Source organism: Pteropus medius, unplaced genomic scaffold (genome assembly GCF_902729225.1).
Source record: "Pteropus medius unplaced genomic scaffold, Ma_sr-lr_union100, whole genome shotgun sequence".
In the NCBI taxonomy this organism is placed as follows: domain Eukaryota; kingdom Metazoa; phylum Chordata; class Mammalia; order Chiroptera; family Pteropodidae; genus Pteropus; species Pteropus medius.
In genome coordinates, this window is record NW_024356249.1 from 2,997,827 (window position 1) to 3,014,559 (window position 16,733).

Here is a 16,733-nt window from a genome sequence, read left to right on the forward strand (position 1 = left end):
GATTAAAACAGCAAACGCCTGCTGAGTTAATGAAAAAAACAACAACAACCACCCATTAGCTGAGTAGATTTGGAGTCATGCAGAGCCTGACTGATACTAAGGATTCTGGGACTGTTTTCCTAACTCATACAAAGTAAACAGTGACATGATTATTTGTTTAGTTGCTATTTGTCAGTGTATTCTGCAGATAAACACAATGCAGAGGTTTGTTTGCGTTCCTATCAGCTTGTGGTAGGACTATTAAAAGTACTGAATGATTAGCTCAAAAAAGGCTTCAGCTTAATTTCATAGTTTTAGAACATGATTTGAGTAATTGCATATAGTTCTGGTGCAGAATTTCGTTGTTTACTTTGGCATTTTATAAATAGCCTTTATGTTTGCTATTTCCTCTGTCCTGGAGATACCTCACGTTTTTGTTTCTGTCAGGACTGAAATGGGTGATACCATTCGTGACCATATTTATAAGATGCATCCTAGTTTTATAAAGAAATTCTTTGGGGCAGAAAAATTACATACATTTCATCATCTGCAAATTTAATGAATTTTTGTTGGAGATTCTGTTGCTGCGTTTTGCCACTAGAGGGTGGCATCAGCTATTTTCTTGTTTCTAGGTGTTTTTTTTTTTTTTACCCCCTCAGTAAATCTGAAGCAGGGTTTCTTTTCTTTTCTTTTTTAAGTTTATTGGGGTAAAATTGGTTAATACAATTATATAGTTTTCAGGAGTACACTATAATTTGACATCTGTATATTCTATTGTGTGATTATCACCCAGAGTCCAGTTTAGGGTTTCTTGACTAAAGCACTATTTTTTGGGCCAGATAATTATTTTGTGGGGGCAGGGGGTAGGTTAGTAGCATTCCTGGCCTTTATCCACTGGGTGTCAGTTGTGATAACCACAGTTCTCTTTAGACATTGCCAAATGTTCCCCCAGGGGACAAAATCATTCCTGGTTGGGATCAAGGGGGTACTTCTTAGAGCAATAATTCTCAAACTTTTTGGTTTCAAGACCCCTCTACAGTCTTAAAATATATTGACAATCTCAAAGAGCTTCTGTTTATGTAGAGTATAGCTATCAATAAAAAAACAAACAGAAAAATTAAATATTGATTCATTTAAAAATAACAAACTCATTACATGTTAAAATAAAGGCATTTTACATAACTATACTTATATAATTGTATGCAGTAGTTCTATGCATTTAACTATACTTGTATATATGTATAACAAAAATTAACTTTTCAAAAACAAAACAAAATTCATTGAAAAGAATGACATTGTTTTATACATTTGGAAATCTCTTTAACCTATTGTGAAATCACACATTATGTAGCTTCTGGAAAACTCCACGGGGCACCTGTGAGAGTATGCAACTGAAAAAAGGCAAATAATGTCTTAACATTATAAAAATAAATTTGACCTTGCTGCCTCCCTGGAAGAGTCTTGGATTACACTTTGATAACTATTTAAATAATATAATTGAAAAAACTGACCTACTGAGAGTTTCTGACTCACTTTCTAACATTGAGCCAATCAGTTGTTTTGTGGGCACAGTTTTATTTTGGGATATTTTTTGAGGAAAAAATACATTTTGGGACACCATTAAATATGTGGAGTAGACAAGTTACATTACCGCTCTGTATCTCAGTTTTTGGTTTTGTTTTTTTTTTATGCGTTAAGACCAGGAGCTGTATCAAGAAAATTTGAAGGTTCCTTTCAGCTCTAAAATTTTAATTCTTTGCTTCTGTTAGGAAAAACCAGATTGTAGGAAACAGAAGTCACTGAAGCATTTTGTTAACTTGAAACTTTTCCCCTCTCAGCATTTCTTTGGGAAATTATAGAATCGATTTCAAGAAAATGACTTGTAACTTTAATCCCATCCGACGACTCTCCACGCCTTCATCTGTCCGGATTCCGAACGGTCTCACCTTCACCACGAAATGGATTTGGTATTGGAAGAGTGAATCTGACACATGGGTCCAATATGGGAAGGAGGTGAGTTCCATCCCTTCTTGTGGAGGCACGTGTTTAAACTTGTCAATTCCAGAAGAAAACCATTACTAAAATGTTTGACGCCTGCATGATTACCCATGGAGAGTGGACGTGGTAGAGGAAGTGTTGCTTTTTTATGTTATCCACACTGTATTTGCATTTTTATTTTTAGCAAGCATGTAGTCTGATTGCAGTCATCAACAAAAACATCTATTAGCTATTTTTAAGGAACTGCTTGAGACATGAGTCAGCTACATGTCCTTTTTTCCTCACTGTCAAGGACTGGCATGGAACGTTGAGCTGGCTTTCTATGTATTAGTAATAACTGTACAGAGACTACTGCTTCCAGCCAGAAAAGAAGGCAAGAGCGAAGAATCAGAGGGCTGATATAGATGGTCACTAGAATTCAGAATCTGGATTCGGATGGACTACAAAGACTGGATCTAGAAGAGTCTAGGCTTAGCCATACAGCAATATAGTAATGGAATGGAAGTTAGATAAGCCGAGCCTCTGTCTAGTGTCCCTTTCTCCTTTTGTTTCATCAGATTAGAGAGAGAGAGAGAGAGAGAGCAAACGAGCAAGAGCGAGCTTAAGTACGTTTCCAGGTTAGAACCTCCCTAGTAGGAACTGAGAGGCAATGAAAGCAGAGTGATGAGAAAGAGAAAGTAAAAGCAAGAGATTAAAACGAAACTCAAAGACAAAGAGGGACACGGAAATGTCAGCTTAAGGTTCGACATAGTTAGAAGTCAATGGGCCGTAAATTTGGCTCTGAGTTGCCTAGCTGCCAAAGCAAACACAGAAACAAGCTGGTACGAGACGCCCTGGACCCTATGGGGAGAACGAACAGTTACTCAGGAAGAGCTATGCTTTTTTCTGTTGGGGCCAAAGGAAGACATCTGCTGTGGAGCCACATAGAGGAGACCGTGCATGCTGTGAGTGAGGCCCTCAGCGGGAGTCCTACCGGCACTGTGTACGTAGCACAGCGGTTTCCCAGCTGTCCTGTGTTCAAACGGTCCTTCGCGGGACCGCAGTGAGCACGCTGGAGTAACAGGAGCCGCCCTGTGCACATAGGCCCGGGGCTCAGAGCCGGGCTCTTGGTCCCCTTCCCCTGCTCTCCTCTGTCCTGTGGTGGCCGCTGGAGCACCTTGGTGTGAAAACCTCCCCGATGTTGAGCTTTGTACAAGTTCTTTTTGTGTTCAGGCCAAGGATGGTGTCAAAGTGCAGGTTTTTGAAAGTGATTCTGTGAGATGCCTGTGGAGATAGAAATTATAAAGTCCAGTTAATTAAAATAAACCATGGACCTCAATGGTATTAAAGTCAAATGCTTGAAGTTTTCAATAAGATAAGAGAAAAAGGTTGGAAAATATTTACATTCTAGTGACATTAGGGTCCCAGAGACTAAGGAGAACTCTCTATGGGGCATAGATGATATTTAAATTTACCCAAGTTCCGTTATTCCATAAAACATCAAGAAACTTCCTGATGAAACTTCTTTAATACAGGATTCTTCCTGGGAAATTTAGTCTGTATTAAATGCAGAGTTTTGGAATGTAACTTTCAACCTGTGAACATATAACATGTATTCATTTAGTCTGTAGCACATATCTGTTATAAGAAGTGTTCTTGAAGATGTGACTAAATTCCTACTGTCTTATATTAATTAGAACCATTACTATATAAAATGAGTTGGTTCTTCTGTTATTAAAAAAAAAGAATGTGGCAACAGAAAGAAATCTAACTATAGGTAATGAACATACAATGCAAAAAATATATATGCCTTCCTGTTGAATCGTACAACTGAAACTTACTAGGTTTTGTTAACCAATGACACCATAATTTAAAAAATAAATAAATAAATATTTTTAAAAAGAAAGGAAGGAAAACAGGATCTATATTTGGTGTTTTTCTAGCTGGCTGTCCAATTAAAATAAAAATGGCCGTTCCAGGAGATTTGAATACAAACATAATGAGCAGCCTGGTTTCTACCATTCTTTCTTGTAACCGAATTTTAAATAAGAGTTGGGCAACTGAGGTTTCCAGGTTAGTTCCTGGCAGGAACTGGGAGAACAACCTTTTGCCAACAAAGGGTAGGTACGTATGCTTTGACAGTGAACTCTCTGGAAGGTAGACTTGATATCCTTTTATGTACATTCTGGTGCTTAACCGGGATTTCTACCAACAGAGATGGTAGACACGAAGAGGACGTGGTTTCAGGAGGAGCGATGATTGATAAGACAGGCAATTGGGCAGAGATGATGAAGGATGGAGTTATGGCAGGAGTGGCAGGTGGCAGAGCCTGGTAGGCACGAGGTGCACATCTAGACCCTCAGACATGTTTACCAGCAGGTAGCTAAGTTTAGTAGCCATGAAAGCTGGCATCGAGGAGTGGCAGGAGACCATGCATGGCCTGAGAGAATTACTCAGGGCAGGGGCAAGACATAGCTCTAGAAAGGCAATAATGTAGGTACATTATTGTACAAAAAAGCCAAAACCTGGTTACTGAAACAGGCGTACATTTGAGTCTCCTGGAAGAATAACTAATTGAAGGTTCTACCATTCTTTCATTCACTCCTTGAGAACTGGAGTACAGTGTGAGGGCAGGGCCAGAGGAGGGTCCAGCGGAACCATACTCAGCCGTGCAGATACTCAGACACCGACTCATTGGCCTTGTTCTGTCCAGTTTCTACAGGGTGGACTCTTTTCTCCTGGCAGGCAGTTGAGAAATATAGGACTTATAGACAAGACTGTAAACGGGTGTGGCGTGGCCCCAATATGGAAGCCTTTATAACCTGGTTTGGGAGGCAAGAAGCATTCCTCTTTTAATCCCATGACTAATGTAAAATTATATAAGATACAATGATAGAGATTTATTAAAAGCCTACCCTGAAATCTTTACTTTTCTTTTTTTAATTAGGTAGGCAATCAGCAAATTTCAAATATTGACTCTTCATACCTGGAGTCTTTCTTCCTGTTATATCCAAGGGGGATTGTGCCATTTCAGGCGGGTTCACGGAACTACGAGCTGAGTTTCCAAGGTAAGATTTTGCCTCTGGCAGTGGTGCCTGTCGTGGGATTCCGGCATGAGGTGGACAAGAGCAGAGCGATGTGCATGCTGCACCCAGGATCAGGGTTCTTTTTAATAAGACCGGAAATATAGGGTGTGGAAGCCAGTGGCTGTCAGAAGGCCTGTGAGCACCTCGCCTCTGACACACAGTGGCCGTGTAACTCTGTGAGGAGCCCCTGGCCTCTCCAGGCCTCAGTTCCCTCATCTGTACAATTTGTTTTATCTATTCTAGGACTTCATATAAATTAAATCTCTGTCACCTCCATACTCTGCATGTAGCTGATTTCTTTCACTCTGAATGTTTTTTTTTAGATTTATCTATGTGGTTATATGTATTGTAGTTCTTCTCTTTTCATTGCTAAGTATATTGTAAGACTATTTGTCTGTCTGTCTATCTATCTATCTATCATCTATCTATCTATCTATCTATCTATCTATCTATCTATCTATCTATCTATCTAATCTATCCATCCACTCACATACACACACCATGGTTTATTTATCCATTCACCTCTTGATGGATATTTGGATTGTTTTCACTTTTTGGTTATTATGATACTACCAGGAACATTTAACTGCAAGTCTTTGGATATAGGTTTTCATTTCTCTTGGCTAAAAAGCAAGGAGCGGGATTGCTGGATCGCACAGGCAGTGTATGTTTATAAGAAACTGCCAAACTGTTTTCCAAAATGGCCGTGCTATTTTACCATCTCACTAGCAATATCTGATGACTTCTTTTTCAAAGAGATCACTCTGTTTGCAGCTTGGACCTAGATCTACAACACGTCCGAATTGGAAATGGCATTTCACACTCGATGTAGAAACAAATCTTTAAAGTATATCTAACTCACGCCAACTCTTCATCATTGACGCCTGGTTTAGGGCAGCTTACATGGATGATGTGACTTGGTTACCCTAGCCTCTCCTCTTACCATCCACCTTTGATTTAAAGATTAGATTGATTGCCAAATGCTCATTTACCTCTTTGTTTTCTGGGTCTTATCAAAAGGTCAGTGACAGTTACAAGTTTTTATCATAAGCAGTTTCCATCCGAAATGATTTTCTCTATTCATACATGTACAGTTCAGACATGAATATTCGCTGTTACTAGCCTCTGAAAAATAACAATAAATCATTTTCCAGAATTAATTCTTAATTCTTGTTTGTTTTCTTTTTTTCTGTCTAAAGGGATGATTCAGACAAACGTAGCTTCCAAGACCCAAAAGGATGTCATCCGAAGGCCAGAATTTGTGTCTGCCCAGGATGTGGCACGGATGAAAAGTGGGCCAGAGTAAGTGTTCTGAGGCACTGCTTGCCGGCACGTTTGAGATGGTCACGCATTGATCTCACCGAGTCATTCTCGAATCCGCAGCCTGTTTTCTTGAAGTGTTCCTGTTGTGTTACATTGCAGTTTCCATTTGCGTTATCTATGGGCAAAGTGCTTGCTAAGCAGCAGAGTGTGATGGAAAGAGTACTAGAGCAGGAAATCTGTCATTCCCTGTAACTCATAGGGGACTTCCCGCAAGTCCCTTAGCTGCTCTCGGCCTCAGCTTCTTTGACTGCGATGACTATATGAATGGGGCGCACCTCGGAAGTGATCAAATGCTTCGGGTTTTGTTCTGCTGTGGGTTCTTCTGTGTAGCCTTTGTTTTGTTGAGGGAATTCGTAGAGGATGGGAGGCTGAGAAAGAAATGGGGACTGAGGGAAAGAGTTAAGGTAGCTGCCTGAGCAAGGGGATTTGGAGATACACTTGACAAAAAAGGAATTTTGAAAGAAATTTTGCTGTGTGGGATTCAGTGTAATACTCCTGTGTGTGCTCATAAAACTCAGTAAACTCAACATTGTTCATGATCATTTTTTGGAGTTGGATTTTTTTTTTCCTGGGTGATGTGCGATTATATAAAAGAGATTTCAAGACAGGTATAAATTCAAGGTGTTCTAATTAGCTTCTTTTGGTTGTAGGAATTAAGGTATTTAATGAAAAAAGGAAGTTACTAAAAGGATAAACATGGTGTAGTAAAGAAAACATTTCATGAGAATCCAAGGGTGGGAACTGAGCTATATCAAGGCCTCAGGAATGGGCACCTGTTCTTATTCTGCTTTGGAACCTGAGCAGCCTGGGGTCACAGGTCCTTGCTTGTGACGGGGTTAACAGCCCCAACTCTCGATCTACATTCCAAGGTTCAGATTCTGCCTGCTACTCATGAATTGTGTGGATTTGGGCAAGTGAATTACTCTGCATCCCCTCATCTATAAAATGGGCTTAATGATAGCACATTTGTCAAGGTTGTTTGATGAATGCATTCCAGACACTCAGGACAGTGGCCGGCACGTCAGACTGTTCAGTAAATGTTAGCTGCTTTTCTTCTTACTAGTTTTATTCCTCTGCTGTTAACAGACTCAATGACTGTATCTGTATCTATTTCTATATCTATATCTCCTAATACTTTTCTGTGGCTGTGGCTCAACAGTTTTTAACCTCAGAATTCCAATCTTCATATCTCTTCAGCTTCGCCTTCTGCCATTACTGCCTAATTATCTCTGAATATCTTAATTCAGACTCCTAGACTTGGAAACAGATCGTCCTAGCCATCCAGAGCCCCTTCCAGCTCTTTCATATTCAAATTAATAAAGTAAAAATATTGCAGCGTGGGGAAGAGTAAAGTTTGTGCCCTCATTGGAGCTTACACTCTGATGGATGAGACAGGATGTCTCTCTAATGTCTTCAGTTAGTAAGAGGTGTTAGCAGGGCAGCAGGACAGGAAGCGGGTGCTCTTTTTATTCAGGTGACTAGTGAGGTCATTGTAGTTTAACGTCTTATTCTTTCAAGTGGTTCTGGCAGGATGTCTCAATAAAAAAAAATTTAAGCTGTATTTTCTTAAAGCAACCTGCAGTTTTGACTTTTCAACAATTCTTGCACTCCCATTTGGTCTCCACCAGTGAGACCATGCTTTGTTGCCTTTCAGGAACTGGCCAGACTCTTCCTTTTTAACTTCAAGCTGGATGATTCCTTCTGTGCACATATAATTCCAAGGGAAGAATTTGGTTTGTGACATTTCCAAATATTTCATGAAATCAGTCCATTGTCTGTCTCAATAATTTACATGCCATAGTTACCTCTTGCTTTTCCATTTGTTCTTCCTCTTCTCCGGAAACATCTTCCCCATCACTCATGTGAATCCAGCGTCTTTCGTGGCCCAGCTTGAATGCCACTTTCCCCATACAGACCATACTTGGGACTGTCCTCCAGTCTTCTCCTTTGCCCTCCAGTAACACTTCGTAAGTCCCTTATGGTACTGACCCATTCGACCTTGCGATGTAGTTTTCTGTGTAGCCATCTCCCCTAGCACAGCTCTCCCTACCTCTTCCCTTCTGTTCTGTTGTTATCAGCCCCCTAAAGCTCTTGAAATATTTTGCACAATGAATGGTACATAGTGATACTAAATGGACAGCTAAGAGAGTGAATGAATAAAATGAATTGAGAAAACCCTGTTAGTGGGAGGTCATGTAGAGAACCAGCTTTAATCCTGCTGTCACCAGCCCGGAGGAGACACATTTGCTTTAGGATAGAATAAGGGCTGTGAGTGCTCTCTCACATAGTCCAAAGAGAAATGCACTCTGTAGCACACTTTTTTGTCGATGGGCACCTTAAAACAATTTAATCTGCTCTCTACTAGACAAATTCAGTATGGAAATCTTGAATTTAAAATATAGACACGTTGGAGCCAATCTCTCACCCCAAAAGAAACTTCATTTTAGAAAAGGAGATCTTGAAAGAGTTTTTTCCTTAAAGCATTTTTTAAAAATTTAGTATTTCATTATGGAAAATTTCAAAGTTGGAGAAAATTGTACTATAAGTCCCTATGTATGTGTGTGTGTGGGGGGGGTCAAGGAATCAATATATTTTATCATTCTTATTTCATTTATCTCTGCCATCATCTCTACGTTTTTTATTTTGCTGTAATATTTTCATGTAAATCCCACACATCATATCATTTCACTGTAAATACTTAAAGTGTGTCTCTAATAGATAAGAAGTTTTAAAAAACAAAATACCATTAACCCACCTACCAAATTTGATAATTCCTTAATATCATTTAATACCCAGTTCATGTTCTATTTTTTCCCCATTGCCTCAAAAATAACTTTTTACAGTTGATTTATTTCAGTTTATATCAAAACAGGGTATGTATATTAAATTTGCTATATTTGTCTCTTTAGCCTCTTTTAATCTATTAGTTTCCCCGCCTTCACTTTTTTTTTTTTTTTTAAAGAAATGAGGTCATTTGACCTATAAAATCTCCCCAATTCAAAATGTAGCAAGTTGTATCCTCACGGGGTCATTTGAGTGTAATTTTTGTGAATTGATTGTTAGATTTAGAGGGTTGATTAGATTTGGTTTCCATTTTTGATCGAGAATACTATATAAGTGGTGATTTGTACTTCCTGTCAAGTATTCTTAAGAGGTACACAGTGTCTCGCCATCCTGTTTTTAGTGATGAAGGCGGGAGAGTGGTCACTTTAGTCTGACCCCTCCATTATAACATTCCTCATCTGATATGTCACTTAATGGTTTTAGTATTTATTGACAGTCCTTGTTCAGATCCATTATTAGGGGTTGCAAAATGTTGGTTTTCTAATTCTGTCAATTCTTCTGTAATTAATAGCTGTGATTGTCTATAAAGGAGAATTTTTCCTCATGTATAGTTACCCTGAAATACAGTTCCTAGGTAGCAGGATTCTTTCCCCTGTATCTCTGAGACTTAAAATGTTTATCATTTGACACGGTAGCTGTAAGACACACTGAATTCTAACACGTTAAGACCCTTGAAGGCTGAGCAGGAATATCGAAAAAGAATCAATGCTTTTACATTTTAAATGAATGGGAAAATAACATTTAATTAATTTACCAAAATATGAATAATTTCTGCATTTTAAAAAAAGCATGATTACTGGTACATCTATATCAGAAATATGCAGGAATGTAGTCCAAAGAAAAGTACAAAGGAAAAATTCTCTGAGAAACCTTTGCTTAGTGCCCGGAAGTTAAGGACAGAAGCGACTTGGGCTCCTAGGATGGGGAGCCAAGTGAATTCTTGCTCTTTCGTTTGTAGCAGTCAGCCGGCGCAGACCCAGCTGGAGACTTTGACCTCAGCATTCCTTCCTCAGGTGGACTTTTCCTTCCCGTCCTCGAACAGATATCAGGTACTTGGTTTTAACTTTTTGGCGGGTGAATTATTTAAAGGTGAGGAAAAGTACTTTGCTACAGATCAGTGTGTGAGTGAAAGAATGAATGAATCGCTTCTGTAAAACTCTTGGATCGTGATTCAAAGGTGGACATCTGAATGGCGATTATGTCACTGTCCCAGCGGAGGACTGGCCCCCCGCAGGGCATCCTGTTGTCTCCAGAGTCCAGCCACACAGGATCTCAGTGGGACAGACTCTCAGGACAACCCCGTGAGATAGATACTAGTCTCTTCCTTTACCGATGAGAAAACTAGAACTCAGAGAGTAAAAGTGACTTGTCCACTGGTTGGAGTTAAAAAGCTGGGAGTCGCACAGACTGTGCCTCACCTCCTCACCTAGCCTGGTTGGGGCAAGACTTTCTGTATTGTTTAGCCTCCACATTATGCTCCATTTTGGGGTGCAGGCTGTTTGCTTGGGCTCCATGGGTGCCGCCACTGCCTCTGCCCCTGCACTGGCTTTGGGCAAGGAACTCGCCAGGTGACTGAACTAAATCAGACACCTCAGGGGCCTCCCTTTGCTGTTAGCCATAAGTCACCCTCAACAGATGGGCCCAGTGCCAGCTAGTTCACTACTAGAATGAACTGCCACATGGGGAAACCTAACCCAGCTTATCCCACCTGTTTTCTGAGGCCTGGCAAGGATACCCCATGACATGTGGACATATTGTGCTTTAAATGTTTCCTGTTTCACGTTTTCATATTTAAAAATTTTTTTAGTTGTTAGAGCTCAATAACCAGCATCCGGAATATGTCAAAATAAGCGAATATTTTAAAGTAAGCATGAAAAATGTCAAGATTGAAAAGATAAAGAAGATCAAGAACACACAGCTCTGGGATGCTTTCGAAAGGTTGGTGGCCACATGATCACGTTTCTTTATAGAAAGTTTGAAAAGATGGGTTCAGATCTGTCCTTTAAGACTTACATTCACTGATGTCTTTTACTGGTCAGCAGTTTCTTCAGTCTCTACTTTTCTTTGTGTAAACTTGAGCTTCTCTCGTTCAGCTTTAGTTTTACAATTCAGTGATTACATGTGTCCGTCATTTAAGTTTTCATGATATTTTATAGCTGTTACCTTAATGTTAGTAGCTCCCTTCTGAACTCTGCTGAAATAATATATTTAGACAATTAGACTGTAGTTAGGATTACTGTCATTAACCAGAGTGGGAGAGAAATGTTCTCAGTATTAAGTTTTACATTTCCTGTATTAGGAAAAAAATGAAGATGAAGAAGAAGAATGAACAAATGCTATTTTATGCAACATGCCGTGCCAATGTGGATTTTATCTGTGCGAATAATTTTGACTGGGCCTCACATGGAACTGTTGAAACCAAATACGGAAAAGGTTTGTGCTGGAATAGAGCAGCCTAGCTAGTAGAGTCATAACTCGGCTCTATACATGCTTCTCATATGAGGTATATGTAATTATTTTGTATTAACCAGAATATTCAGGCTTTCACAGTGATGGAGAGAAAATAAGCTCCCCTTAACCTTAAGTGCCCAAATTCAAGTGATAAATTGACTTGGGACTTGATTGCTACACCTTAGCCTGGCTTTTGTCTTCTGTGATTTTTTGGTGGGGTGGGAGGAGGGGAAAGACCAAAGAGTCTCATACATGGTTGCAAACTATTACACCTGTTGGCTGCATTGTCTGCCATTACTACTCAGTTCTGGCTATGGCTCTTCCTGACCACATCCATCCCTACAAAGCCCCTGGGAATAGTCTTCTATTGCCACTCATGGATTCTCATTAGAGGTAGGAGAAGAGGCCTTTCCCCATCTCAGAGTCTCTCTTATGTCAGAACTGAAATATCTATCTTAGAAAATGGAAATACAGTATAAATGTGTTCCCAGTTTGGGCCATAACTGGCTCTGATAGCGACATACATGGATGCTTAGTCTTTCTCCTCTTTTATAAACAGAAGGGTACTGAAGCCCTCTGAAATATATTTTGCTGATTTGGTAGTGTTACTCACTTGCTATTATTTTTCCTTTAATTTGGCAAATGAGGGAGAGTCGTTGACAGCCAAGAAGACACCCTCGTGCAGCAAGGATGTAGCCTGCAGTTCTCACCGATAGGCAAGGTGTTTCTCCAGGAACTTTGCCCTTTTTCCCCATGCCGCCCTCCCTTGTGAAGGTCAGGGAGTGATCCTTCTACTTGGCCTGTCTCTTGGTACACAGAATTAGGAGGGGTTTTTGTTTTGTTTGTGTTTATTTTTAATGTCAGTGTTCTGTTCCCATCACCCATGATGCTATTATTCCTGGCTAGATAGGCTGGTGCGAACCACCGGGCCTACAATCTTAAAAGGTCAGGCAGTTATCCTATAAGAGGCCAAGCGGTAGATCTCAGAGATGCTGCTACCTGCTGAGGGAAAGCAAAGCCCCCGTGGTGCGCGTGTGAGACCACTCTGCAAGGCTGTTATCTGTGTGATTTTCTAGAGACTGCCTTCAAGGGGTATCGAGTGAATAAGACATGCCTGGAAAGATAGAAGGGCTCTGGGCTACAGCTTGATAAACAGGAGATAAAAAGTGGGTATCTACTGGGAGATGGAGGATAATCATGGACAGCGTGTTAGTGAGAGAGGTCCTAAGAGCTGATCAGTCTGGATGGAGGACAAGAACCACAGCAGTTAGGGAAAAGCCACTCAGCTCTAAAGAGGAGACGATAAAAACTGAAATTTGGATAAAAAGTAGAAGAAGGTGACATTTGGAAAAGAAGCACGTATTTGGGCGGTAGCTAAGCAAAGGACCCGTCCTGGCACAAACTGGACTTGAGAGGCTAGACGGGAGGCGCATAAGGCCAGGAGCGTGTTTCAGATGTGAGGTCCTGCAAGGCTTCACGACGTCTATAAAACCACCCAAGATTCTGCAGCCCAGGTGCATCAGGATGCTAAATGGTTAGAAAGAAAGAAACGAAAATGTTATTTTTAAAGATAATATGGGTGTCTAGATAGAAGAAAGCAAAAGAAGCTACAGAGAATTGGAATGTTGGTGCTCCACACAGGAGGTGAGACGCATGCTTCCCTCTGCCGCCGGACCGCTCTGGCACCCCTTCACTTCCAGTCCAGGCCCGGGGTGGCGGGGCCTGAGGCCCCTGAGTGACCAAGTCAGAGCTAACTGGACCCTTTTGGACTGTCAGCCTAAAGAGGGTTCCTTCCCTGGTCTTATTCATAGTTTTTTTTTTTTTTTCCTCCTAGCTAAAGCCTTTTATTTTTGGCAATGCATTTCTAGATCCTATTTTGGTCATCAAAAGCTGGCCAAGATTCTTCCTTTCTCCTTATGAATTTCTTCTAATGATTCTAATTCTCTCTAAGGCAAATCATGTGTCTGGCTAAATAAAAGATGGTTATTTATAAAAAAAAAAAAAATTGCGAAAAAAACCACAATGCTTTTGACAGTATTATCGCATTACATCAATTATATCGTGTGAATCGAAAAACAAATAAGGTAGATTAAAGAAAATCAGCATATTGTGAAGTCTAAGTGTGACCTGTGGAACAAACAAAAGCTAGCTAGGCCAAAAAAAAAAAAAAAAAAAAGTGGGAAAAGAGCGTTTATGGAGACGAGAGATTGGCAAAGGCCTGGGAGGCTGTAGCTAGAGCAGCACATTGAAGGTGTGGTGGGAATGACACAGACGAGGCCGGAGCTCTAGGCTGGCGTCAGATCCTGATAGGCTTCACAAGCCATGCTAAGGGGATGGAGTTTTTTCCCCGAGGGCAACAGTAAACCATCAATGGCTTTAGGAAGGAATGACGTGATGAAGATGGATGAGACCAAGACTGAAGGTGGAGAGAACATTTGGAGGTTGTTTGAAGAGTCCAGGCCAGAAACGAGGGTGGCTTAGAACCAGGTAGTGGCAGAGAGATGAAGAGGATGTTGGGGTTCAGGGGATCTAGTCCCTGTATTTGCAGCAAAATGGAGTTCAGGTCTTAGGAAAATGGGCCATAAGGTTGGATCATTTAAGCAAATGTAGATTCCAGATTATGCAAACACGATTTAAAAACAACTGATACGTCATTTTGAAAGTCAGTCGTTTAGGGTAATGCTTACTCTTTTCTGAATGGAGAGTGTAGGACTATAATACCTGTATAAAGAATCATTTCTCATCGACTCAACAAGTCTTCCATTTGGTTATCACTGATAAACAAAAATAATTGAAGAATCAAATCAGCGCTCAGGCTTTCTTACAAAATAGGAAAAAAAAATAATTGAACAAGTGTAAAAGTAACTCAGTGCCATTAAAATGTATGTACGGCTATCTCTGAATGTTGAAAAATAAGTTTTAAGACTTCATCAAGCAATTAAAATGCACATCGAAGAAAAATATGAATGGAATTCCTGCCTATCGATGTAATCCCATTTGCTTTAAGTCAAATCTCCTTTTACCTGTAACTCTGTACTGTTTATTTTACACCTTTTACATGCATAACTGGAAATGTTAGCTTTCTGGAACGTAACTCAGAATCCGAAGGAATGAACAACTGTGTTATGGTAGGCAGAGTCGTTGTCACCAGATTCCTGTACTGAAGATCATGACTGTTTATCCTTGGAAGTGCCTCAGAATCCACTTAGCCTTATTTCAGAAAGTGTTATTTTTTTCCCTCAGCCCAGCAAGTATGCAGCGTGGGAGTAAGGTGCTAGATGCAGGCAGCAAGAAGAAAGTGAACAGCTTTTAAGTAGGAAATGAGGAAAAATGATCCGCAAGACACAAACACAGCTTAATGTTTTTTTTTTCTCATGCCGTGGCCATTAGTGTAGGGGTGACGGTTCTACCCGCCTTTAGTAGCTCCCGAGAGCAGTCCTGTGTTGTAACACCATGTGTCGGAATTCCTATCTACCTCTCACGCATCAGTAAAAGAAAGGGTAAAATGAGTTTGTTCTATTCTTTTTATATCAGAAAAACGTATATGCTATAAATTTCTTTCCGAAATAGCTTAAATTGATTAGGAGTTCTGGAAATTGAGGTAAGAGGAATAGTTCTTGGCAGACACTTAAGAAATGAGGTGTGACCGATGCAGAGAGATGGTAGTGTGATCCAGAATATGTAGTGGTTATCTGTCACAGTGAGAAATGATACAGAGAACACACAGCCTCTGCCCCCGTCTGCTCACGGAGGCTATAGCACAGCAGTGCAGGATGCAGCTGTAACTGTCGAGCCATTAACACTGAGGAGCGGGGATGGAGCGTCGTGGGCAGTGACCGAGGTGGAGTGAGTGGTGGCCAAATAGAAACGTGGTGGGTTGATGATTTTTGTTTGTGTCACAGTCATTTTCCAGGCTTGTTTTGGTTACACATCAGTAAGAGAAAGACATACGATACAATAGGAACAAAAAAGATGAAAAAGCAGTTCAGAGAAAAAGCATATGAAATGTGCCAATAAGCATATGAAAAGATGCTCAATGTCATTAGTATTCAGGGAAATATATTTTAAAATCAGATTTTTTTTTTTTGACCAGTATATTGACAACAATTAAAAGGATAGATAATATCCAGTGTAGGTAGGGATGTGGAGAAACAGGACTTTCTTCGTTGTCGGTGTTGAAATTTTTATATCGCCTTTGGAGGGCAATTTTCAATATCTGTCAAAATTGTCCCTTGATTCAGCCATTATAGTTTTGCAGTCTGTTCTACAGAACCACTTATATGGGTTCTCAAACATAATTTACTAGGATGTTTTAGAAGTTTTTGGTAAGAGCAAAAGTGAAATCAACTTATGGTTTTCATCGATACAGGATTAGTTAAATTATGATACATCCATTTGATGGAATCCTAGACAGCCATTAAAAAGAATGATGGGGGTTAGATGAACTGACATAGCAAGATTTCTAGGACTAAAGTGGAAAAAAAATTGTAGAACAGTTCGTATAGTATGACCTATTTATGAATAATTAAATGAAAACAAAACCATTTCAGAGTATATGTGCAATATGTATGTAAATGCAAAGAAACAGGTGTGAGAGAATTCTCACCAAGCTGTTATCTGCGTTTGGGTGGGCGAGTAGGACTGGGAATGGTATACAGGTGGACTTTCATTTTTTATTCTAAATGTAGTTGAACAAACAAAATAAATGAAAAAGTATTAATCCTTTGTTACAATAAATACAACATTCATCTTTTATGTTAATTTTTGCATAGAGAATCAGAATTTGCAATGTATACTCATTTCCTTTAAAAGGGCAGGGAAAAAGCTGGCAATGATAAAAATAGGACATTTTAATTTGCCAGGAAATCGTTGATCTGCTGAGTGTGGAAACATCTTTGATTATCAGAGGTTATTCTAGAGTTGAAAAGGCTGAATCAACTGCTTTGACAAGCTTTCCCAGGGCCAATTGCTTGCTCAGGCTACACCTCTCCCTTTCCCATTTTCCAGGACCTTCCCATCAACAGTAGATGACCTTTGTCCTTTACAATATTTGATGACCTCTGCTGGAATATT

The 16,733-nt window shown here is 40.0% G+C and overlaps 1 protein-coding gene across 3 annotated transcripts in view; it reads left to right on the plus strand.

Annotated features, from left to right (window-relative positions):
- The window catches only part of ZC3HAV1 (zinc finger CCCH-type containing, antiviral 1), a 56,678-nt gene that overhangs the window by 35,649 nt on the left and 4,296 nt on the right, over positions 1–16,733 (plus strand). For 2 of the 3 annotated variants that reach the window (XM_039861079.1, XM_039861077.1), the window contains exons 7-12: positions 1,818–1,992; positions 4,904–5,024; positions 6,242–6,344; positions 10,168–10,258; positions 11,017–11,147; positions 11,509–11,642. In XM_039861079.1, the coding sequence (XP_039717013.1) occupies positions 1,818–1,992; positions 4,904–5,024; positions 6,242–6,344; positions 10,168–10,258; positions 11,017–11,147; positions 11,509–11,642 (755 nt within the window). The remainder of the gene's footprint in view (positions 1–1,817; positions 1,993–4,903; positions 5,025–6,241; positions 6,345–10,167; positions 10,259–11,016; positions 11,148–11,508; positions 11,643–16,733) is intronic. The other variant, XM_039861078.1, reaches the window with a different exon arrangement.